The 25,034-nt window shown below is 34.4% G+C and overlaps 1 protein-coding gene across 8 annotated transcripts in view; it reads right to left on the bottom strand.

Annotated features, from left to right (window-relative positions):
- Dnajc15 (DnaJ heat shock protein family (Hsp40) member C15) overlaps window positions 1-25,034 on the bottom strand; it is a 69,082-nt gene that overhangs the window by 30,907 nt on the left and 13,141 nt on the right. For 3 of the 8 annotated variants that reach the window (XR_010041811.1, XM_013141122.3, XM_013141119.3), the window contains exons 2-5: window positions 14,239-14,296; window positions 12,638-12,693; window positions 10,481-10,532; window positions 8,165-8,238 (exon numbers count right to left, since the gene is read on the bottom strand). Coding sequence is in view for 7 of the 8 variants with exons in the window: in XM_013141122.3 (XP_012996576.1) it covers window positions 8,165-8,238; window positions 10,481-10,532; window positions 12,638-12,693; window positions 14,239-14,296 (240 nt within the window). In the remaining variant the exon portion in view is untranslated. Of the gene's footprint in view, window positions 1-8,164; window positions 8,239-10,480; window positions 10,533-12,637; window positions 12,711-14,238; window positions 14,297-25,034 lie in introns of all 8 variants that reach the window. The other 5 variants (XM_013141120.3, XM_013141121.2, XM_063232731.1 and 2 more) reach the window with 5 other exon arrangements.

The following is a 25,034-nucleotide window of genomic DNA, read 5'->3' as shown; positions in this document are numbered from 1 at the left end:
TAGCTACTGTTAATATCCGGTTGTCTTGTTGTGAAGTGCTGTGTTGCTTGCATTGTTCTGTTCTGATTTGCTTTGTTCTGTTCTCTTTTGTTTTATACTCTTTAAAATAAAAAATTCTACTCTGTAATAATTCCTGGCAATTAATTCACTCAACAAACACTTTAGCAACTACTGTATGTAAGGAAATTATCAAAGTGAGGTAGGTCAAGGTCTGACCTTCATCACACAAATGCTAATCCATAAATGTACCAGTACTGTGTGAAATATGATGCACTATTCTAAGTTTCAAGTAATTTATAATATAGTATGAAAACAAAACAAATATTCTTTTCTTTTATCCTCACACAAGTTTAGAGAAAAAAAGGGAATTGAATTGGCTAAATACACATACTAACTTAAACAAATTTACACTTCTTCAAACAGGTAAACATGCAGAAAGAGACAGCTAGAATGATAAAGCTAGGGCTAGAAATAAACAAGAGACTTAACAGAGGAGAAGGTGGCTTTAAGGTCCACAATCTTTGCTAAATGCAAAACTCACTCCCTACATGAAAGATAATTTTTTTATTTACTTATAGCAAAAACAGCAGTACTACCAACTTGATCTACAGAAGTCATTTCTAAAGGTATACATTTGTTCTTATTTCTGTTTGCAAGTCATGCTCAAGTCATGGCATAGAGTAATACTTAGAAAAAAAATTTTCAGTAAATAATTACCTTAAGGAACTCGACGATTTTTAATCAACAAAATAAAAAAGATAAATTTGTTTCCTAAGCTGTGATTTCCAATACCGTTACAAAATCAATCACTTTAAAAGCAAGTACTGTTATCTAAGCAATTTTTTTTTAAATCTAGTTTTGTTGAGGTAGACACAGAATCTCAGAGTAGGTCCATTAAAATCTTGTATATGGAAGAAGTTGTGTTCTAGACCACTAAATTTATTACAAGTAAATCAATTTTACATAATTATCATAACTCTTCTAAAAGAACTAGATCATGTTTTAAAAATTAACTTTATTGGTACACTTTGGATATACTCATGGTCACATTCATCACAGGGATCACATCTGTCATTAGATGTACCTGTACATAATATATTTGAATTTTTTTTCCCCACTTCCCTTGTTGGAAATGAGCCCTCAGGCTCAATTTGTCAATGCAGATAACAAAGCACTTAGACTTCAAGAAATCTTTTCAAGGCATTTTACCTCTGCAGAAGGGAGGAAGCCTGAAGTAGCAGGTGTGCAGACAAAGGAGGGTGGACCCTTTTTTCCAGAACACACGAGAAGATGACCTTTAAATACACTGGCCCAATTCAAAGGCTTACAATCTATCACTGCTGACCGAGTGGTATAAAGGGTATGTTGCTGAGTAAATTGGGGATGCTGTTGTTTGGAACTCAAAATCCTTGGTTCCTATTATGAGGGATGGGGTAGTTAGAGAGAAGGGATGACTTGCAATTTGGAAAGAAAGTTCTTTGCCTTTATCTTGGGAACTGGCACAAAGGTGCACAGTCAACATTTCTTGGAACTCAGGATATTAACAGGGGTAGAGAGGTAGTGAGTAGATGGCTGGGTAATTTAAACCCAAAATGGAGATACTTTAGCCTTGTGCTCTAACAGAAAAGACAAAGCCTGTTTCTCACACACACCACTTCTTTCAACTCTTCTTTCTCTCCCCATTTATGAAAGCTTTAATTTTTGCTTCCATTCCTTTTCTTTTTTTCTTTTTTTTTTTCCCTTTCTCCTCTCTTATTCCCTTCCCATTTGACCATTTTCTTTCTGCTTCCCAATATCTACCATCCATTTTGATCCTTATTTACTCTTTGGGTTTCACACGCTAGAGAAACAACTGGATGATATTTAAACATATGTGTCTGATTTATTTCACTTAAAACTATGTTTTCTAGGTGCATCCATTTACCCAAAAATGTCTCTCAAGTTTTGCTTCTTTATGGTAACACACATAAAACCCACATTTTGTCTACGCATTCATCTATTGATGAGCATCTAGGCTGTTTCCAAGATTTAGTTATTACAAATTATGCTGCTACAAACATGGGTAAGCATAGATCGCTGTGGTATGAAACTTTTAATTATTTCAGGAAGATATACAGGAGAATAGCTACGTCAAATGGAACCTCTGGTTTTAGTTTTCTGAGGAATCTCCATACTGATTTCCACGCTGGTTGTACCAACTTACAATCTTACCAACAGTGAAGAAGGGTTCCTTTTTTACCAAAGCGTTGCCAGCCACCATTTTTGGGTGACTTCTAGATGACAGCCATTCTTTCTAGAGTGAGACAGAATCTTGGTGTTGTTTTAATTTGCATTTCTGGAATGACCAGTGATATTGAGCATTTTTTCATGCATTTATTTTGTTTGTACTTTTGCATCTGACAAGTGTCTATTCATTTCAGATGCCCATTTTTGCATTGGGTCTTCAGGTGATGTGATTTTTTTTTTAGTTCTTTATATATTCTAAATATTAGTTTTTTGTTAAGAAATATCTGATAAATGTTTCTTCCCCTTTCTGTTGGCTGTCCTTCACTTTGCAGGTGGTTTCCTTTGATGTACAAAAAGCTTTTTAATTTGATATAATTCCATTGTTGATTCTTTATAATCCTGTGCAACTGGGGTTTTACTCCTAGTCTTTCTCTGCAGCTATGCCTTTAAGAGATCTAGACTGTAGTAGGTATGCAAACTTATAATGTAAGGGGTATAAACAGAAAAGTAGAAAAAAACAACAAAACTCTTAATCAATTACTATAATATTCACTCACTTATTTAGAGAAAATACTGCTGTCTAAATCTGAATCTTAGATTTTGTTTCATAATTTTAAATAGAACCATTATAGTATTTTAATGTGCTATATTTAAATAAGTATTTCTGTTAGGAGCAGGCACAAAATTGGAATGCTGTATCTCTCCCCCAACAATAAAGTATAACTAACAGGTTCTTTGAAGCTTGAGAATGATATACTAATTTTGCAGTATTTAGGATATAAAGACAAAAGGCACTGCAAAATCATTTCCTGACAATGCTGTGGGAGGCCAAAGGAAATATCTATGAGTAGATTTATAAAAATAAGACTGCTATAAAAAATAACTATACTGTCATATAGGTAGAACAGAAGGTTATTTTTGTAAAAGGATGTCCAAGAACAGAAACAGTGAAATTCTACCTGTTCTATGTTGCTCTCTGTGGAAATATACACAGGACCTTACAAATTACTGTATTATTCCATTCATAAAGCATACAAAAACTACAAAAATCAAAATAATTCATTTCTAAAATTAGCATTAATCACTGCAGTACCATATGTTGCCCAAGGAGATATGAAAAAAATCCAAGTTAAGCTAATCTTCATTAGCTAAGTCACTTGCTTGAAACACAAATGTCATCCAAGATAGCAAGGCATGATGGTACAAGCCTATACTCCTAGCACTCAGGAGGCTTAGGCAGGTGTATTTCAGTGAGTTTGAGGCCAGCCTGGACTACATACTGAGCTCAAGTGCAGAAAGACCCTGTCTCAAAAAAACAAAAAAGGAAGTAAAAACAAAAAAGTCACCTGAGATAATCAGATAAGAATTATATAGTGTTATATTCTTACTGTAAGAGGTACATTACCATGAACTAGGGGGCTGAGGATTTAGCTCAGCGCATAAGCACCTGCCTTGCAAGCAGGCAGTCGTGAGTTTGATCCCCGGTACCGATAAAAAGGAAAAAGACAAAAAAAAAAAAAAAAAATACAATGAACTATAAAATGCTATTTACAAAATTTACTTGATTTATAGTCACAGGATGATTTTAATTACTATATCTTCCCATGATTTTCACCTGACCATAACAAAAGTTCAATCTTTAAAAAGTGTAGTCAAATAAAAGAACAAATTCACAAATGAACAGTTGCATTACATAGTTCAAGGCCAGCCTGAACTACATACAAAATTCTATCTCAAAACAAACAAACAAACACTTTTTTGAAGTAGATAAAATACCCTCTTCTCAACATTAAGGGTAGATAGACACCACCTAAGTCAATATGTACATTAAACATTTAAAAACAAGCAAAAGTTGCCTTAGTTCAAAAGACAAAACTGAATTATATAGTCATTTGCTTTACAAAGTATCTTCGAAATGAAAAAATATTTTCTATAGGAAAAACTCATAATGGGCCTAGAAAACAAGAAATGGAACAAGCAGCAAACCAGAAAGTCTAAATAAATCCTGAAAGATTGAAAAAACAGATATGACTGCACACACTATGGAAAAATCAGAGCATCCCCTGGGACCAGAAGAAATTCTCAGGAAACCAAGAACAATAGATTCAGATTTTAAAAAGGAAAAAAAGTAAAAAACCCCACGGTAACTTAATTAGCCAGAACAGCAGAAACAGTTACCACTACTATACCAATGAAGAGCATATGATGCCTGGCACCTACCTTATGCCTGAGGTAAGTCCCACTCTGGGTAGCAGATCCCAGAAGAATCAAATAGGAGTGATCACAAGATGCCATTTCAGAACCCAGGAGGGAGGTGGTCATATATCAAGTAAAAATACATATATAGGGCTTACCTCTTCCTATACTCTAAGTCCCAAGCCTATCTCTGGTCTCCTTGCCCTAGAAGACACATCTCACTGAAAAACCTACCAGTGAACTCAAAGCCTATAGCCAATCCTCTCATTCAATCAAACCATTAAAGTAAGTCTTTCAAAATGCTTACGAAAGCCAGAGCATGACTCACTTTAGTCCTCATAAATACGAACCAACAACTAAGGATGATCATCAGACATTTTGAGCAAATCCAATACAATGGAGGGAAAAAATAAAAAGAACTAAAATAAACAAATGGCAATTGGTTTGGAAAAAAAGGGGATAAATTATAAAACATGGCAATTTGACAAAACTCTAAATAGTGTCTTTAGAGATATTCAAAGAGAATTTTCAAATAAGTTAGAGTTCACTATATGAATTTTTATGAAATTTCAAAACATCAATGATAAAGAAAAAACTCTAAGGGGCCAGGGACGTAGCTCAGCCTGCCTGGTAAGTACAAGGTCCTGAGTTCAATTCCTGGTACCCTCCCTCCTGAAAAAAAGAGTAAGAAAAACCACTAAAAGCTTTTTAAGCTAAAAGAAAAAGCATCATCAAAAAACTAAAGCCTCAAAATGAACAAAAAACCAAAACCAATACAACAGGTTGTCTACAATGGACTAAGAAGATCACCAGTGTAAAATCTGGCTATGCATATGCAGGGAACAAAAGAGCAGAGGTACTGAGCTATGGTCTCAGCAGAAATTTCTGTACTTCTCTCATGCCAGCTCCACTAGATTCTAGAGCCACGAATGACAATTAACAGTGAAAAAAAAGCAACAAACTACTTAACAGAGAACTTAAACATTTCAATCTATGTATATCATATAAACAAATTAGGCAATATTCTAGCAAAATGAGGAGAAAAAGTATGAGAAAGAAAGATGCGATTCAAGGAGAAGACGCTAAAACTTAAGAGAATGCAAACAAAGTACGAAGAATAACAAATGAAGAAACAGAATCCCCTGGGACATAGTTACAGATCTAGTTTTTTTTTTAGTAATCCCATTTGGTTCAAAAATTAATATTTACAAAATCAAAAAGTATAAATGCTACATTTATGAAGTTTGATATTTGGGAATCATCAGTGTAAAGACAAAGTATGCACATATTTTCTCGTTTCTCTAGAATGATTAATATTTAAGGAATTGCTTTTAAAACATATGTCTTCACGGAGGGTATAATTATGATGATGATAATGATTAAGATAATCTAAGAAGTTTCACTGTAAACTGCTAAAATAGTACCTTGTGAAAAGTGGAATCAGATTTATCAAAACCCATGTTTCTTTGACACAAAAAAGAGGAAACGAGTGGCAACCTCTTAATTTCTACTTTAAAATGCACGTCCCATGCTCAGTACATCTATTACAGCCTGTCTTACCTATAAGCCTCTGCAAAGGTTAGGTCATTTTCTTGCTCTTTCCTCCTTTCCTATGTTAAATAATATAGCGTTTTGTATTTATGGTATTCATACATGTACTAAAAACTATCATAACAGAAGAGAAAGAATTTCCAAGATTCTCTCCATTGACAAAAGTAGGAAAGCATGAATAACATTAAACAATTATGTCACCATTTCCATTACTATTACTGTGTTTCAACACACCATCATGTTACGATTATCTCTTAGCTGGCTTTACAACTTTTACACTAGTTCACTCTCACCTACCTACACTCTCTGCAGTGGGCAGACAACTTAAAATGCAAATCATACGCCATCACTGCTCAAAAATCTTCCAAAGACTTTCTTGTCATCATACACTGAGTAAAATAGTAAGACATTTCTTCTCCATTCTAGTAGTCTCTAAGTCGGTGGCAGCAAACCTATGGTACACAAGCTACAGCGAGTTTGTATGCGTGAAAGCTCTCAAAGGTTCACCATCAATGTCCTAACAGATGTGGGACTATATTGTAATTATTTGCAAGATAGACTCACTGTTACCCTTGCTAAATTCACTACCACCTTGGACCTCTGCCACGTTCTTACAATAGAAAGCTCTTTCTTCAGATGCTAGCACAGGCCGCTTCCTTCTGAGAGAGACTGTTAGGTCTCATGTTTAGACGCTTCCCCAAAGCCTCATGTGGTCATAGGTTGGGCTTTTCAGAGGTGGCTGGATCTAGAGTATGCTGCGGGATTAAGGGTGTGTGATTCTTAAATTAGTCCATTGGTTGGCGTGGCACAGTTCTGGGTGTGGATAATGACAAGGCCCACCCTGGGTGTACATAACACCTGCCCTAAGGGTATGTGGCCTGGATAGAATGTAAGTGACAGAAAGATGGCTGCTGCTCTTGCTTGCTGCATTCTGCCTGCCATGAACTGCTTCTCCTCTGTGATTCCCCTCTGCCATGCCACTCTGCCTTGGAGACAACCAACCATGAATTAATACTTCTACAAACTGTGAGCTAAGTAAATCGTTTCTCCTTTAACTTTGGGTGTTGGGCATTTTGTCTAAGCAATGAGAAAAGTAAGAGGTCTAATTTGGATTGTCTATTATAAAGATTCCTCTCTGTTGTTATTCTTTAGTCACCCTGTTGAGGTTTTCTTAACTTCATTAAACTTATATTTTTACTTCATTTGTTTAAATCTCTACTAAAACGTAAAATATAAGGTTCTAGAGGAAAATGTTTTTGTCTGGTCCATGACTCCCACTGCCTACAATGCCTGGCATGTGGTAGTTGCTCAATGAATATTTACTGTGTACATGCTGAACACGTAACAATACTTTAGTCAAATAAATATAAACAGGAAAACAGAAAAAAAAATACACTCTTTGTTACAGAAATATACTTCCTAGTGTGAAAAAATTCCTGCAGTTCTTTTGAACCAGCATTAATAATTTGTCAGTATGTCTTCCTTTGGAAAGACTGTCATTGTTCTTGGCTAATTAAGCCCTGCAAGCCCAGATTGACTTTGCTAAACAAGCTATTCATTCTCAGCTGCTGCAAGCCAACCTGACCTCTCCAAATCTGCCTCTATATCCCAGAAGTCACTGTGTTATGTGTACTCCTGTGTTTTCTTGTGTTGTCTTCAGTAATCACAACCCAGAATTCACATTTTAATTTTTTGGATTATCTACTATCACTGATTCTTTATTTGTATTCAGCACACCAAAATATCTATGATGCTGGTAGATAAATGTACATTACAGCCTTACAGGATTTCAAGGGAACTAGTTTTAAATTCTAAAGGAAAAATCTCCTTGTTAAGTTTCATAGGTGCAAGGACAATTTCTGTTTTGTTCATCAAATATTCACAGCTCCTGACTATGGGAATGGTCTATTGTACACATTCACTAAATGTTTACTGAAAAAATGAACAATAGTTAGAAAGAGAAAATAAATTATTCAAAAGTTGACACATTACTAATTAAAATATAATAAGTTTTCACTAATAAAAATAAGGTTTCTGTATAAAAATGTGGCCAACAAGCTTAAACTAATAAAATAGGCAAATCACAAATAATATAATGAAATAAATGTCTACGGAGGCTGGAAAATTATTTACAAATCTGATATACAAGCAAAACTCATAAATGCTCTAACTAAAGACCTATTTAACTTACAGGAGATGAAATCTTCCTTGCAGTTTCTGTGATTATTTGTTCTAGAGGTTTCCAGATCTGAAATGCATAACGACCTAAAGAGTAAAAGAAATAAATACAAATATATTGTTGAGGTGCTTACCATATCATTTAATGACTTTTTATGTATCTTATTTCAATAAATATTTTAACACTTACTAAAAAGCCAGTTTGCTGAATTTCTAAATCACTTAATAGAAGATAGGATATCATTTTAATAACCATTAAATTTATCAAGCTGAAGTTCATGATCATAAAACTAGAAATTTTTACTTTTTATATATCTTACATTTCTACAAATATGAGTGTACAAAAAACCATTCTAGTAGTCTAAAATTAACTGTACACAGAAAGTTCTTTTATGTACAAAAGATAGTCATGATATTAAAATGATTAGTATTGCTTTCTACAATGATATAATGATATAGGGGTGCTTTTAATGGAGTTACTTCTAAAGTAAAAAGGAATTATGCACAGATTATATTAAATATCAATCTTTCCCTGAAGATGGCTACTCTCTCTGTAAAAGGAATCCTAATATTCAAAATTCCCACGAGTCTCTACAATAAAGGATCTATAGTAAAACAAGTCCTAAATTATTTTGAATAAACAACTAAATGTACAATTGAATAAAGGATAAAGTACTATCTGACTAATTTACCTTTTGTACCCTATTCGGAATGTCTATTTTTTCTAATGTCTTTCTCCAAAAGTCTAGCTACAAAACTATGTATGCCATTAGAGACTTAAATTCAAATTTTAATCATATGTTTATTTGCAAATCAACCATTCCAGTGGGAAAGCTCAACAACTCAGATCTTTCAGAAGACTTTATCAGTTGATTCCACAGTGGTATAAAATGTAGCTTTTAAATTACTTCAATCTATTTAGAAGATAACAATATGCAATATAACAACTTTAGGGGATTTGCTTCTGTCTTGTTTTTGAAATCCAATATTGTTCTGTTTTTTGTTCTGTTCCATTTTACTGTTTTGTTTTATTCCCTTTAAAATAAAATAAAACAAAACAAAATAAAAGTAGTCCAGGCAGGGGGAAAAACTACTTCAAAATTCTGCAAGACCATGATCAGATATAATGACTGAATTTTTCTCTCAGTGAAAGAGCAAATAAAAGCTTCAAGAAGAAATATCTGAAGGTTTACTTAAACTAAAACCTAGAAGATCTAGTCCTAAAACATTGAAATGTACTTTTTCTAAATTCTACTGAGTTTTACGTGGCTCTAGAGAGCACATAAATTTGGTAACAGTATGGTCTGCATAGATTACACACATCAATTTTTGTCATTGTTTGAAAGATCTGGAGTAAGTAAAACATCTTTTTCTAACTTAAAATGAAAATCTCATACTATATTTGTTAATAACTATGCATGTTCTAATAATGATAATGATGTTTTATTTTCATAAGCAAATTTTTCAAAATTTCTTTTGAGACATTCTCTCCACCAAACTTCAGAATTAGTTGACTAGTTACATACCTGGCACAAAGCCCTGTCTGCAAAAAGATTGAGAGGCTCTGAATCACTAATCTTGATTTTAAAGTTCTAATTACTAAAGTGCTTTAAAGCTTTACAAAATGTAAAGCTACACTCTATAAAACCATATTTATTATTTTTCTATTGGAAACCAACTCTAAATAACCACAATGGAATATAGCTTCCTTTAAAAAGACCCAATTAATGAGATCAAATCTATATAATTCAGAAACAAAAAAGTATGAACAGAAAATATTCTCAAATTAACATTTAATTAGGGAATAGTTATACAATTTTAAACTATAAGCAATGATTAAATGAACAACTTTAATACTTATAGCTATTTTTTAAAGAAGACAAATTGAAACAATTTCCTGGGTTTACCCTAAAAGTTATGCTGGTATGGTAAAAGATGAAGCAATAAATTAGGGAATAACTATGTCTATCATGATAGCTTGAAACATGTAAATGTATCTGTAAGAAAAAATAAATATGGAAGCATAATGGAACTACTATCTCTTAAAGTGTACCACATTAAAGATTTCTTATTGTATATTATAACTTAAAAGTATTATTATCAACTATTATTGGAGTTTGTGGTCCTGGCTCATATATCATTAATTTTTCAGGATATGCTTTATCTTGCTTCACTGACTAATGTCCAATAATTATAAAAGTAGAAATAATGAGAATATAACATGTTTGGAAACCAAAAACTTCAGAATACAAAGGATATTCGCTTTATAGAGGCTTTTTGAAACTATGTCTGTTGCATGTATATTGATATGTCTTCTTATTTATCTTACCTGCAAATCCAAGAGCTGCAACTCCCAGTCCTACAGCTATTAAATTTCTTGCCTGTGGAGGTTAAACATATTATCACTTATAGTGGTACATACAAAGTTTAAAGTAAATCATTTTTTAACAATGAGGATAATTACATTAAATGTGACATTTTCTTTAAACTCTACCATGATGAAGAGAACTCAGAATCTGTAGTCTACTATATCTGCTGCTTGCTTTAGCAACTAATTTTCAGTAAGAAAAAAATCACTCTAAATTTTGATTTAATTATTGTATATTTGAATTTATCCTAAGCAAGAGCTTTTATATTACCTATTACGAAAATCTTTTGAGCCAGGTGTGGTGGCACACACCTGTATCTGAGCACTGAGGAGGATGATCGCTGCAAGTTTGAGGCCAGGCTGGGCTATACAGTGAGTTCAAGGCCAACCTGAGCTCACACTACAAAGTGAGACTTTGTCTCTAAAACAAAAACAAAAATTAAAAAATAAACAATAAAATGTTTTTTAAAGTTTTCATCTGGGAAAAATGTTTTCTACAGATTATTTTAATGTGAATTTGATGTATTTATCTCCCATAAAGATAAAAGGAGTATATTTCTCAATATTTTATATTTACAATGCTCAACTGCATTTATTATTATTGAAATTTTAACAAAACTTTAGCTGCATCTTTAGGAAAAAAGTAAAACTTTGAAAAATCAGTAAAAATTATAAATTACTTAATTTTCTATCAGGTTAAATAAAATAAGAGCTAAGAATTCAGAATGTTAAGACTGTAGGGTTATAAGCCAATTCTTAAATATATATTTAAACTTTAAGGAACATAATCTACTTACAAGGGAAGAAGATTTATGTAGTAGAGATCAATGTTGTCCCCTATTATTTTTCTTTTATAGGGTCAGGACTTTTTATTTTTAGCCAGGTAGATATTCCAGTTTTAGCCAGACATGTATTCTAAGCCTCCTTTAGATTTTTTTTTTTTTCTTTCTTTTGCAGGTGGTAGTGAAATCAGGCATGGCACTCCACTACTGAGCTACATTCCTATCCTCTTTTAGGTTTTAGTTTGAGAAACGATAATGCTAAGTTGTCCGGGTGGGACTTGAACTTGCAATCCTTAGTGTTTTTTGTTTTTTGACAGCTATATTAAATAAGTATTGGCCTGTGGAACATAAACAAAGTGGTATCTGGACAAAGAAAGAACATGAGATGAAAGGAGAGTTCATGCCTTCCCACCCCTACCTGCAACATGAAGTTGTCTTAGGATCCCTTAACTATTTTGAGGTAGATGAGAAAAAATAAAAAGTTTTATCTTCCTGAGCTACTACATTTTCAGTTTTTAGGGACTTGCAGCCAAAACAAATTCTAATAGATACAGGATTAAGTGAAACTACAAAAACATTTTTGTCTGATTTGTGGTGAGAGAATTGGTAAAATTCACCAAAGATTTTTAACCTCACTAGAGAACAGAATGGATACATTTCACACTGGTGGGGACATCCTTAAGAAGGAGGCCAAGACTTAGATGTTAAAACCAAAAAGCTCTTTAGCTGTTCGCATTCAACTTCTGTATGGAAATATAGGTCTAGTCTCAGGAAATCAAAGCTCCACCCTTCAAGGGATGACATTTTCCATGCCCAAAATTCTGAGTTCTGGAACACAATTTTTGCCCCTTGACCAGAATGGATAGACAGTTCCCAACTGTTGCTGGCCCTTAAGTGAGCCCTTTTTTTGGTGCATACCATGCCTAAATCTCAGAAATACTCACTTCTTTAAACTATTTTACTTTGAAACAACTATCTTATTACTATAAGGACCTTCACTACCATAAATATCACTACATACCAGTCACTATGAGAGATGCTTAATCTATGCTAATCTTCCAAAGATATTTCTTTTTATCCTTATACAATGTTTTATCCTTATTAGAATACTACTAAATTACAGTTAGGTATATTGTCTCCTTTAGCTTTTCCAGATATTAAGAGTCTTAAAAATCTGATGAAATACATATTTTACTATCTTCCCAGAAATACACAAATATATATACACCACATTTTTTATGTACAGTCTGAAAGAATTCATGTGCTTCCCCTGAAGTCCTTAAGTGTACAAGTTTCAATATAGAAACCCTTGGGCAGGAGAGACAAGAGAACTCACTGAAGTCAAGGAGGGCGTCTCATCCATCTTAGAGTTCCCACAGCACATCAGCAGACCTGTCATATGTATTTCACTTTTCATTCATTCAACAACACAGTGAAAAAAATAACATTAATAAAATTAAAAGAATTAACCTGTTTCTAAAAATTAACTTTATAGAGAGGAAAACAAAAGGCCCTGCAACCCTAAAAGATGACAAAGCAGACTCAAATTAGATAGATGATCGGAGTAAAGATGTTCAATAAATGACCCAAACTATGGAACCAAATCTCATCACACTAAAAGGACAAAATATGGCATAGCTAATCCAGAACTGTTTTTTGTATTGGAATTAAAATTCTTTATTGGAAGAGAATTGTATCTCAATTATCTCTTTAAATGTATTTTAATTAACTTACATTAGCATAGCTTATGTTTTCTCAACATAAACTGATAGCAAACAAAAATATATTTGGAAGTCAAAATCAACTTGAAACTAAAAAAGTCAAATAGAATATATAACCAAGTTTTGTACTCTGAAATAATAAAAGTCCTTTTCATCAAGTTTATAGAAATATTAAGACATTATCTTTATAAACTATTAAGTTAAAACTTTCATAGGCCTAGCATAACATGATTTGCTTCCTGGAAAAGAATATAAACATTTTTGAACTCATTTAAAAGCTTCTGGAATTTCTTTTGAGACACCAATTAGACTACTAGAAAACTCCTAACTTTTGGCAGGTAAATGATCTGAACAAGGAAAACAAACTATGCTTCTAATTTCAATTGTTAAAAACAGGAAGTATAAGCTAGTCAAGTCAGATGTGATGACTTATTCCTGGGATCCCACTACTCTGAGGCTGAGGCAGGAAGATCATCTAGAATTGAGGGCCAATGGAGGCTATTAGTGAGTTCAAGGCCAGTTCAAGGTCCCTGACTTAAAAAAATCAAGAGAGAAATGCAAAAAGAGAGAGTCACTCTAAAGTCTGGGGCAAGTGGCTCACTCAGAACCATACCTTTGGCCTTAATTTTTAAAAATAAAGGAACACCTGAAAGTCAATGGGGCTCTTTGAGTATCCATAGTTCATTTGCTTTAAGGATCTGAGAACGCTGTTAATATATTGTCTATTTTACAAGAGTTAAAAATAAAATTCATATATATGTTATCACTATACTATTTCTCACTTATTTATAAACTTCAATCTTGCTCTTCAGGCTAAGAGAATCTATTTTGTTTTTTATATACACAATACCTTCCTTGGTCCAGTTCCAAGAATGAAGAGGTACTTCAATGTTTATTTTGAATGTTTTAAAAACAATGATGCTTTAAAGCTAAATTGCCAGTAACAGAATGAGAAAAAATGATATTGAAAAGGTAACATATAAAAGGAAACGGTGAATCAGGCATAGGATTAGTACCACAAACACAGTCATTTTCTACCAACTAGGCAATAACCAGGTTAAATTGTTCATACTATTAGAAACATATCATAGTATATTGAGAATTTAACAGAAAATTACAATACATGCTGAAAATAAAAGAAATCAGGGAGTGTGACTTAAAAAGCCCCAGCATAAGCTATGAGTCATAGATGGCATGTATGTAAAGGAGATAGTACCTGCTAAATGCAGATGCCATGTGAGGCTTCTTTTCCTCCTAAGTGCCTGCAAGAAAACCTTGGATAATGTTTTAACAAGTCTTATACTGTTAATAACACAATACCACAAACTTGACAGGTGAGGGGAAAAAATGGGTTTTATTTTAGCTCACAGCTCTGGTCCAAAGGTAAGGAGTCACATCTGGTGACCCACTTCTTTCCGACAGGGTCCTAAGGTTCTGCAGGGTATCACATGGCAAAAGAAAAGTGGTATGTTGCAGGTATGTGCTGGTTTCTCCCTCTTCTCCTAAATCACCAGCATTCAGTGAGGGGGTGTCACCTTGATGACTTCATCTAAACGTTAACCACTTTGCAAAAGACCTACTCTTAAACCTAACATAATTAAATTCTTACCCTCCTAACACCTCACAATGAAACACCGAGTTTCAGAGACAGAGGACAAATCATCTTTAAATCAAAATAGGGAACTTTTAGCTTTGAAACATTTTCTTTGGTGACTTAAATGTCTACAATTCAGAAAAGTGGCTAACATCTTCTAGGTTTGCAAAAGATAAATAAATTTAGGTGCTGGGTATACAGCTCAAAAGTAGAGTGCTTGGCTAGCAGATATAGGCTCTGGGTTTGATCTCCAGCACTGCAAAATAGAGAATGAATTCTATGATACTTTTTATTTCTTTGCCTTTCTCCTTTTGGGGGAGGGGGAGATGGTACTAGTGATAGAACCAAGGGCCTTCGAATTGAGTTACAACCCCAGATCTTTTTTTAATTTTTAAGTATTTTCCTCCTAGGTCACTTAATTGCCCAAATTGAAGTCAACGCTGTAATTCTCCTGCCTCAGCCTCAAGAGTACTATGGTAACCGGCATGTACCATCATTTCCAGCTCTACAATATATTTCTTATTAAACAAAATTAGACTAGCACATATTTGTAGAACAAGTTGATCTTTCTATAAATATGAGTCTATGAATAGTATCTGAAAAATGATCAGTTATATAAGAGGGACTTGGAAACTGCTTTTGTTAAGTGTATCTGTCACTGGCTGCTCAGACCCACACTGCTCATCAACCCACCCACCCACACCCCTGACCTGACACCAGCAAAACACAAGCATGGTGAATAAAGGAAAAATGTTTTATTCCTAACTAGCTCCCAGGAGATGAGGGGGCCTCCTACTGCCACAAATCACTATCTTACTTTGTCTAGGTATACAAAAGCCTCTTTTCACAACCTTCGTAGCACTTCTATTTTTGGTGCAGTTGACAGAGGTAACTTTGATAATTATCTTTTCCAACATCTCTAAATGAATTCTCTTCTTAGATAGCTTTGCTAAATAACCATTTGCGGTACTGTCACTTAGTACAGAGGTACATTTCCTGCACACAGTCAGTCAGACCACATTCTGAGTTGAAGGGGATATAACAGATGATTGGAATTGGTATCATAAATTTCTTGCTAAATTTGCTAAATTTGCACACCACCTAATAGCATCTATTCAGCTGATTCCAGTTACACTCTATAACATGAGAACTTTGACAAACAATAGTTACAAAGCTTACAAACGGATGTAGAACAAGCTAATAAGGCCAACTCTGTATAGCAGATTTAAACTAAGAGATGCCATGACCCAAGTTAATTACAGTTAATTTATTTATGAAAGGTTAATTCTGTTAAAAAGATGCATTAAGCATATACGTAGTCTGCTTTTCTACAAAACAATGTGAATTATTGTTTGAAAGCACATCATTTACTTATGCCAAGACCAAGAAATACTGTTCAGTGACACTTTTTGAATGACTTAGTCAGGACTAAACTAAAAACATTTTAACACAATGTACAAGAATTAATGTAGGGGCTGGGGATTTAGTTCAGCGGCGTAAGTGCCTGCCTTGCAAGCAGGCAGTCATGAGTTCGATCCCTGCTACTGATAAAAACGAAAAAGAATTAATGTAAATTTCACAAGTATGAAGATATGTTTTTGTAATAAAGCATGCCAATTAAATGACCACAGATAATACATACGAGAGCAATTTAGAAAAACAATTCAGTTACTTTTATAAGCATGTTAACAATCGCGATTGACTAGTATTAGACAATGAAACTCTTAAAAATGAGAGACACAACGACTAATAGTATAAACAGATTTATATAAACAGAATTATTAAGCAAAACTTTAAATAGACTACTTAAACCTTAACTCACAAAAGCTGACTTGGTCCAGTATGACCATCCCTTACTTTTCTACTAAAAATTTGTACTTTAGCATAAGAGTAGCCAGCTATTGCCCATCTCAGTACCTTTCCCTGAGGGATACAAAAGGAAATTTGTATGTTTACCCAGTTGGTATGACAACCGGCAAGGTTTGCCCATATGTGTAAAGTGGCAAAATGGAATTTTTACAAACTTTATGTTCCAGCTAACTGGTTTTGCATATTTTTATCCAAGCATCACAGAGAATCCAATGGATCCAAACCACTTCAGGATTTACTAAAAAAAAAAATGTTTTCTTTTGATTTTTCCAGTAGAAATATACTAATTCACTACAACAGAACATGAAAAATCAGATTTGCAAGTTTTGGAGGTCAAAAGTCAATCATCAGATTACTCATGTGTGGATGATGAAGATGATTCATTATAAAATACATGCTTTCAAAACAGAAGAATAGTGTTGGTAGGTGATGATAATGATGATAATGATGATTATGATGATGACAATGATGATGACTCTCATTGGCCATGTGAATCAAAGTTCCTGTGACAGTGAAACATAGAAAAAAACCAATGGATACACACACAAGGAATGAAGACCTCTTTGACTCAGCTGAAGAAGAAAAATAGGAATATGAGTATATATTTGACTAGTTGAAAGGTTGCAAATTAGCCACATAATGAAATGGAACAATCCAATGTTCCATTTCAGAACTAGGTCTGAAAATACCTAGTGAGCAGTCTACAGCCATACTACCCTGAACGTGCCTGATCTCGTCTCATCTCGGAAGCTAAGCAGGGTCAGGCCTGGTTATTACTTGAATGGAAAAATATAGTGAGGGGTTTGGCAGGAGTGAAAGGTATTGGCTAGAATATCAGCATTGCTATTCAGCAATGGAAATTTTAACAGACAAGATGCTACAAGATGCAAAATACACAAAGGCTGAAATGCAAGTAAAACACTCTGTATGTACCAACAGCAATCAAAAATGTGTTTATTATAACACCTCACTTGCTAAAGTGAAAGCATTCATAGGTGTGTTGTACTTAGCAGGGATTTTTCATGGTGATCACAGCAATATAAAAGACTTACTGCAAAGTGATGGGTCAAAACATGGCATAAAACTTTATGCCTTTGTAGATGTGAAGACTTCACTTTCAATTTAGACATTTATCCTGCAACTCAGCCATCAGGTCCTTATTTGTATAGTAATAAAGCAAATGTTGGGACAGACTTGTTGCTCCCATCTCCCAAACAAATTAAAATATGACATTCAACAATTGGTTTACCGGTTTCTAATTGATGTTACATTTCCCAACAGAGCACAAGTTGATCAGCATTGGAACTGTATGCAGGAACAAGACAGAAACTTCAAATGAAATGTTGCACTTACAAAACAAAGAATTGTACAGTACAATCTTTGTATTTCAGAAAGATATAACATTGGTCTCCTATATGGCAAAGCAAAACAAACTAGTGCTGCTGATATCAATATTTCACCATGATGGAAAAATACTGATAGGGAAACCTCAACAAAATGGAAGCCTGATGGTTTCTATAACAAAACCATAAGTGGAATACAGGTTATTAAGGAGTTATAAAACAACTATGATGTCACTTGAAACACAAAGCATTGGCTAATGATTGTGTTTTACTTATCTTAAAACGTGGGCATAAGGAGCTTGACAGTTTACAAAGAAAATAACAATGCAAAATATCATGAAGAAATTTTCTTAGAGGCTTGGTACTGGAGCTCATTAGGGACCCTACAAGCAAAAACAGGGAAACAAAAACATGTGCTATGAGTGTAAGTGATATCTGTGTATGCAACATGCAATTGTCTTGACTGAAGACTGCCTTGGATGTGACAATTGAAGCAAAGCTTATTTCTGTGATAGACTTGTTTGTGCTTTTAGTTCACACAGGTTTTTATTTTTGACGTTATCTTTTAGGTCTTCAAAGCAAGTCAACAACTGATGTGAAAATGTTGATATCTATTCTAAACACTCATCCCATATTTGATATTTTAGTCAGATCTTGTTTCCCTGCTAAGTGCATGCTGCACAATAATACAGTAGGAAGCTCCTGACAAAACAGGAAGAGAAAAGAGGGGACAAGAATGGTCTTCCATAGGAAAGGAAAACTAAGTACATGTGTTGTCAGTGTGAGATGTGCACATGGAACATGCAGTTATCATGTCTGAAGACTGCCTTGGGTGTGACACCTGAAGCAAAGTCTATTTTTGTTGTAGAGCTCTATTGGTATTTTCAAGTAGTTCATGTAAGAATTTATTTCTAATGTTATCTTCACACAGCTGATGTGAAAATGCTTAAGTCTATTCTAAACACATACAAAGAATTTAACACTTTATTTTATTGTCATTTCATGCTCCTAGTAAACACACACTGTATTATATAATAAAAACCTCCTGACAAAACAGCAAGACTAGCAAGATGTCAAATATGTCTGTCCTACGAAAAGGTCATGAAAGTAAAACACATTCACTGTCAGTTTCAGTGATATAATTGTATGGTATCGTCTACCCTTCAACCTCACTATATGTAATGAAGTGTGTTACGGATAGTCTGGAAGCCTAAGTTAAATCAGGCCTAGGTTCTAATTCCAACTCAGTATTTACCAATTTTGTGACCTTTTCGCTATTTGTTCTGAATGCATTTCCTCAGTTATAAAATGGAGATCTATGAAATGGGTTAAGTAATTAATCAAGTAGCCAGGTGTGGTGGTACATGCCTGGAAGTTCAGTACTAGAGAGGTTGAAGCAGGAGGATCACCCTAAATTGGAGGTCAGCCTAAACTACGCAGTGAATATCAAGCCCAGTCTGAACTATATAATAAGACTCTGTCTTAAAAACCAAAAAATAAAAGTAAAAAATAAAATGTGGATCTGAATAAGTACATAATAAGCGATTCCTGGTGAGGATATACAAAGTGCTATGACTCTGAATTCAACAGACTGTTGGTTTTTTATTACTCTCACATCTCTTCCTTCTGCTCCTCTCTGCTCCACTATTCCTAGTAACTATCATTCTTCAAAAACAACTTCAAGGTCATCTTTTCAGGAAAACTTCGCCTGTTCACTCACCTCCTTAAGTGTGTAAAACTCTTTAGTGCTCCCATGTTTAGCATTATATCACTCTATAAAACTATGTAGCCCTCTATTTCTATCAGTGGCTTATTTATCTAAACTACAGTTTAGCATGAGAGAGACAATAAACAACAGAAGTAAGGACAATAAGCAACAGCTTAATAGTGATAATGGTTATGTGCCATGCAGGAAAATGAAGCAGGTAAACAAAGTAGGTACATATTTTGTATAGTGAGAGTAGTAAATTTACAGATAGAATAGAAACTGCCTAACTTAGTTACTTTTGAAGATTATAGGTAGCTGAATGTGGTGGAACAGGCTGCCAAATTAGATAAAAATTAATAATATGGTCAGAGAGGAGCTCTTGAGGAAGTCAGTGAAAGGTTGAGACGTCAGACGTGTGGCTGGAGGCACATCTAAAGAAGGCAAGACATCACAATGGAGGTAAAGAAGGCAAGATAAAGTCACAATGGCCGGATTTACAAACTCCCCGAAAAGATGGATGGAAGCTTCAGATTATATTGTAATTGGAACTACCCGTTAGGGATTTCCCACAGGAATAGACCTACCTCACTAGGGGTGGCCGTCCTCTTTTACTCTCCAAGAGTGATACTATTAAAACTTAAGCTAAAGACAAGACTAAGGCTTCAAGATTACCTAATTCCACAGATTTCTACCTCCCCAACCAGTTCTCAACTGTGTGTGCTCATTTCTTTGAGCACTCATGCTTCCCTTTTGAGTGCATCCTGTAGCTCAAAAAAATCTTCCTCACTCTTACCCTCCACTGTTGCTTGGAATTCATTTTTTGATTTCAGGAAACATGAACTCATACATCTGATCCTGGCTACTTAAGAGGCTGAGGCAGGGGGTCACGTTTGAGCCTAGCCTGGGCAACTTAGCAATACTAGGTATCAAAACCAAAAATAAAAAGAGTTACGGATATAGTTTAGTGGTACAGCAGTTGCCTAGATGTACAAAGGCCTGGAATGAAGAAAGAAAAGAAAAAGAAAAAACAGAAATGACAAGAGGGGAGGGAAGACAAATGAGAGAAAGAAGAAAGGTAGCCAGGCACTGGAGAAGCCGTGCCAACATCTAAGGACAGATAGACAAATAAATCTGAAGGAGTGGGGGTGGGGTAAGGATGCTTAAGCAGAAAGTGAGTGGGAAAAAGGAATAGGAAGGAGCTCAGAAGGTCACGTAAGGAGCATACAGGGCCTTACAGGTCAACAGAAAGACTTCAGTCTTTCTCTGATAGGAGACCTCACTGATTTGAGCAGAGGCCCAAGATTTATCTTTCTTAGAATTCTAAACATCATTCTAGTTATCATTTTGAGAAAAGACGCAGAGGTTTAAAAGCAGTGACACAGAGATGATCTGGAAGTCTATTAAAATAACTCCCCACCTCAAAAAAGATAATGGTAACTTGGACCACGGTGACTGGTGATGGAAACGGACAACGGGTGAGACCCTATGTATGTGCATTGTGAAGATAAAACCAACAGGATGTTCTGAGACATGGTATATGGTATATGGGAAAACTAAAGAATGCAGGATTCTTAAGGTTACTGGAAGAATGCAAGTGCCTTTTTCTTTGAGGAAAGATCTAAGAGAAAGAAAAGGATGTCTTAAGTTCTCTTTTAGACTCATTTCTCAAAAAACATGCCATGATGAATATGCAAAACAAAGTCTAAGCAAAGTGGGTAGAAATTTATAACACCCCAGGGCCAAAGGAAGGTCTCATCTACTAAGGGAAAAGAAGAATAAGCAGGATATTTCAAAAATATTCTTTCTTTGTTATCTTGCAGTGATTCAATTCTCAGGGGTTAATCACAGCAAATCATTCTGCTGAACTCAGTGTTTTCCGTTGTCTCATTATTTAGTTCAATTTCCACAAAGAAAGCTCTTTGAATTTAAACAATAGCCAGTGGAAGGGACGAAGAAAAAACAACAACAAAGACAAGAAAGATTACTAGCAAATCAGCAGAATTTGGGAAAGAGAAGTATTAAACATGTGTCTCAAAATAAGGAGGGAAAAAGGGCTGGTTATGTAGCCCAGAGGCAGAGAGCTTGTCTAGCTTCTGCCTAGACTTGTGTGAGGTCCTCAGTTAGATGATTCCTAGCACAAAATAAAAACATAATAAATAAGGAAAAGAAGGAAATTTATATTTAAGAAAAACTGTCAGGCATAAGCCAACATTAAGAACAGAATTTTTACAGTTTTCCTACCCCAAAATCTTCAAACTGGCATGAATTTCAGGTTATTTTGTAAATGTGACTAACATATGTAACACATGACTTTAAGTAAAAGAGTATCTGACAGTCATTTGGGGCCTCAACCAATCACCTGAAAGGTCTTAAGAACAAAACTTGTTTCCATGAAGAAATTCTGCCTTAAGAATCAGCTCTGTATACCAGTAATCCCAACACCAGGAGGCTAAAGCAGGAAGATCACAAGGTTGATCCAACCTGAGCAACTTAGCAAGACGCTGTCTCAAAATTTAAAATAAAAAGCAGGAGGGTGGGGTCAATGTAGCTAAGTGGTAAAGTATTTGCCTGTCATACATGTATGCATTCATATACACATGCACACAAAAAATCATAAAGTTTTCAACCTATAGCCCTGCCCTGTACCTTTTAAACCTGCCAGTTATATAATTATATAAGCCAATTCTTCAAATATGTAAACAGACATACACATACATACAATACATCTATTACTAGGTCCTGACTCATAGAGATATCTGCTATGTTTCAGGGCCAAGAAATAACCTTTTTGCTGCTGTTGCCATGCTGGGGTCAAACCCAGTGCCTCCCTCATGCATGTAGGCAAGTGTTCTAATACCGATTTATGCCCCCTGAACTCCCATAAAGTAGCTTTGTAAGACTAGTTCCTCTTATATCAGTCACAAATTAATTCAATATTCAGACATTTAATCTCAGTGCCTACTATAAACCAGCCATGGTGTCAAGCATAGAAATACATATCAATATGATAATCTTAAAAATTACAAATTTGAGGTTGATTTTCAACCTCAAAACTCAACAACTATGTCCTCAAAAATACATTAGTTTGCTTTTATTATCTTATTTCTCCACAAATTTATTTAACATCTTTTAGAATTTACTAGATTTTTAGTCTGACATGTTTCTTAGGAAGGGTATTACTATCTGTCAATAACTCAAAGTTAACACCATATCACACTTCTTAGGCCCCTATATTACATCATATTATGAGCCTAAGTATGATAAAAACTGCTCCAGGCTACCAATAAAGATGCATAATAATAACTCCAACACTTTCTCATGTTATACAACGTTATTACATTAGTATATCAATATATGTCAAATAAACTCTTTCCTAAGTTTGTAAAATTATGAGACCTGAAAAAGAAATTTTAAAATATGTTCACCAGGTTTAACTTACTGGTAGCAGCTGGGGGAGTTGAGAGGCTGAGAAAATAATTTCATCTGATCAGAAGACACGAGGAAAACTGATGTCTACTCCTACACACATTCCCTGTGAGCTGGCCTTGTGCTACATGTCCCACAACACTGTATTCATAATATTCTCTCACTCCTCTGAACTTGCTGGCTAAGGAAGCCAAGGGACTTGAGTCACACTATTTCATTTCTGATCACCCATAATGCATCCCACCCTTCTGTTTCATTATTATTCAAGTTTAAGATAGGATGATCAATCCCTGTCTCTAACACAGAAGGGTGCCTGGTATATGACTTCTCAGCTACTAAGAAGAAAGAATAAACATGAAATGACTATAGAATCAAGTAAAAATCAAAACAAAAAGAAGTCATGGTAATGCTACACTCCCCATTCACATATATGCAGCTCTCTACTTAAGTCTCCCTTACCTCTTCACTGTAATCCTAGACCAGAATTCAAAATCTGTCTCCTTCACTATACTGTGAAGCTCCAGAGAGTAGGAAATAATCTTTATTCATCTTTGTATTCTCAGAATACAGTATGAGCTAAATAAAAGTTAGTAGTTAATTGACTACATGAATGGCTGTGTGGATACCTGGCCAGCTGACTGAGTAACTTGTTTCTGTGAGACAGCTTGCTTTTGAGAAAAGCAAAGATAAAACTAAAAACAAGGAGGTTAGGCCAAGAAGAGAAGACAGTAACAGGGAGAAAATAAATGTTACAAGTTGAAAAACCTGAATTCTGACTCAACTCATTATTATCTTACGTCATCGTGATTTAGTCTATGAGTGTGGGGGCCAGGATCATCTATAAAATACAGTATCTGCAGAATATGTAAAGAACATATTCATTCAATTACCTGTGGAATATTTTATTTGTACCAGGGATTAAACTCACGAACTTGCACTTGCCAGGCAAGTGCTTATACTGCTGAGCTAAATCCCCGGCCCACCTGTGGAATATTTTTAAACACAGATTAGACCAGGCAACTTGCAAACTCAACTTCCATCTATTTTTTTTTTTAATTTAAGGAGAAAAAGAAAAAAAGAAAAAGGGTACAAGTAATACAAAATATAAAAAATAAACAGTAAGAAACCACTAGTTAATAGATTACATATTCTCATCTTAGAAATAGTTGTTCAAGTTACAAAATTGAAGCATATAAAGTGGACTTTCAAACAGTAAGAGTGCAAACAGTTTTGTTCAATGATCCAAAAAAACAGTAATATGGCTATCTTATACAATTAAACATATATGCAGTTATAACCTTTAGAGCACTTTCTTTTCCTCTCTTTTGTATAATGACAATTACACATTTTGGGTTTTATTACTCCCTCCGTTCTTATTACTTTTTTTGAAGAGAATAAAACCAAATGCAACATATCAAACAGAGTCAGTCAAATCAAAAGGATGGACATAATACATAATGTAAAAACAAAATACAAAGTGATCAACAATGGTTACCATACTGCCTCTTGCTACTTTAAGAAGAATTGCCAGTTATAATAAAATTGAACAAAACAATAAAGAATAAAACCAAAGCATTGGAGACATTACAGGACTTTAAAAGAAGATAATAGTCAACCTGAATGGGCATCATAATGAATCATATTGTCTTCACAGTTTTGCCTATACTTTCAAACTTGGTACTATCAAGCAAAACAGAATAGGGGAAAATCAGTCAAAACAAGATGGTGAAGGCAATACAGGATTTCAAATCAAGCTAATAGGAAATCAAAGTAGGTTACTATAATGTATCCTGCTATTTTTTATTTATTTTTCCCTTAATTAAAAAAGAAAAAAAAGTAAATAAAAAAGGGAGATTGAGATAAAAGAGGGCATAACAACAGAACAGCGCAGGTCAAATCATAACCATTTGAGCAAAATAGTGTTTCACCACAAGATATCCTGACATAAAAATAGTTACCATAGTGTGTCTTTCCTTGAAATCTTTGAGTATAACTTTGTATACTATAGCACCAAACTTATCAAGACACTATAAAACCATTCAAGAGAATGACATTATTTTTTTTTTCATTTT

This window comes from Cavia porcellus, unplaced genomic scaffold (genome assembly GCF_034190915.1).
Source record: "Cavia porcellus strain 051 isolate PalLab524CR breed Dunkin Hartley unplaced genomic scaffold, mCavPor4.1 scaffold_21, whole genome shotgun sequence".
NCBI lineage: Eukaryota > Metazoa > Chordata > Mammalia > Rodentia > Caviidae > Cavia > Cavia porcellus.
The sequence above is the reverse complement of the archived record's forward strand: the minus strand, read 5'-3'. Positions and strand labels throughout refer to the sequence as shown.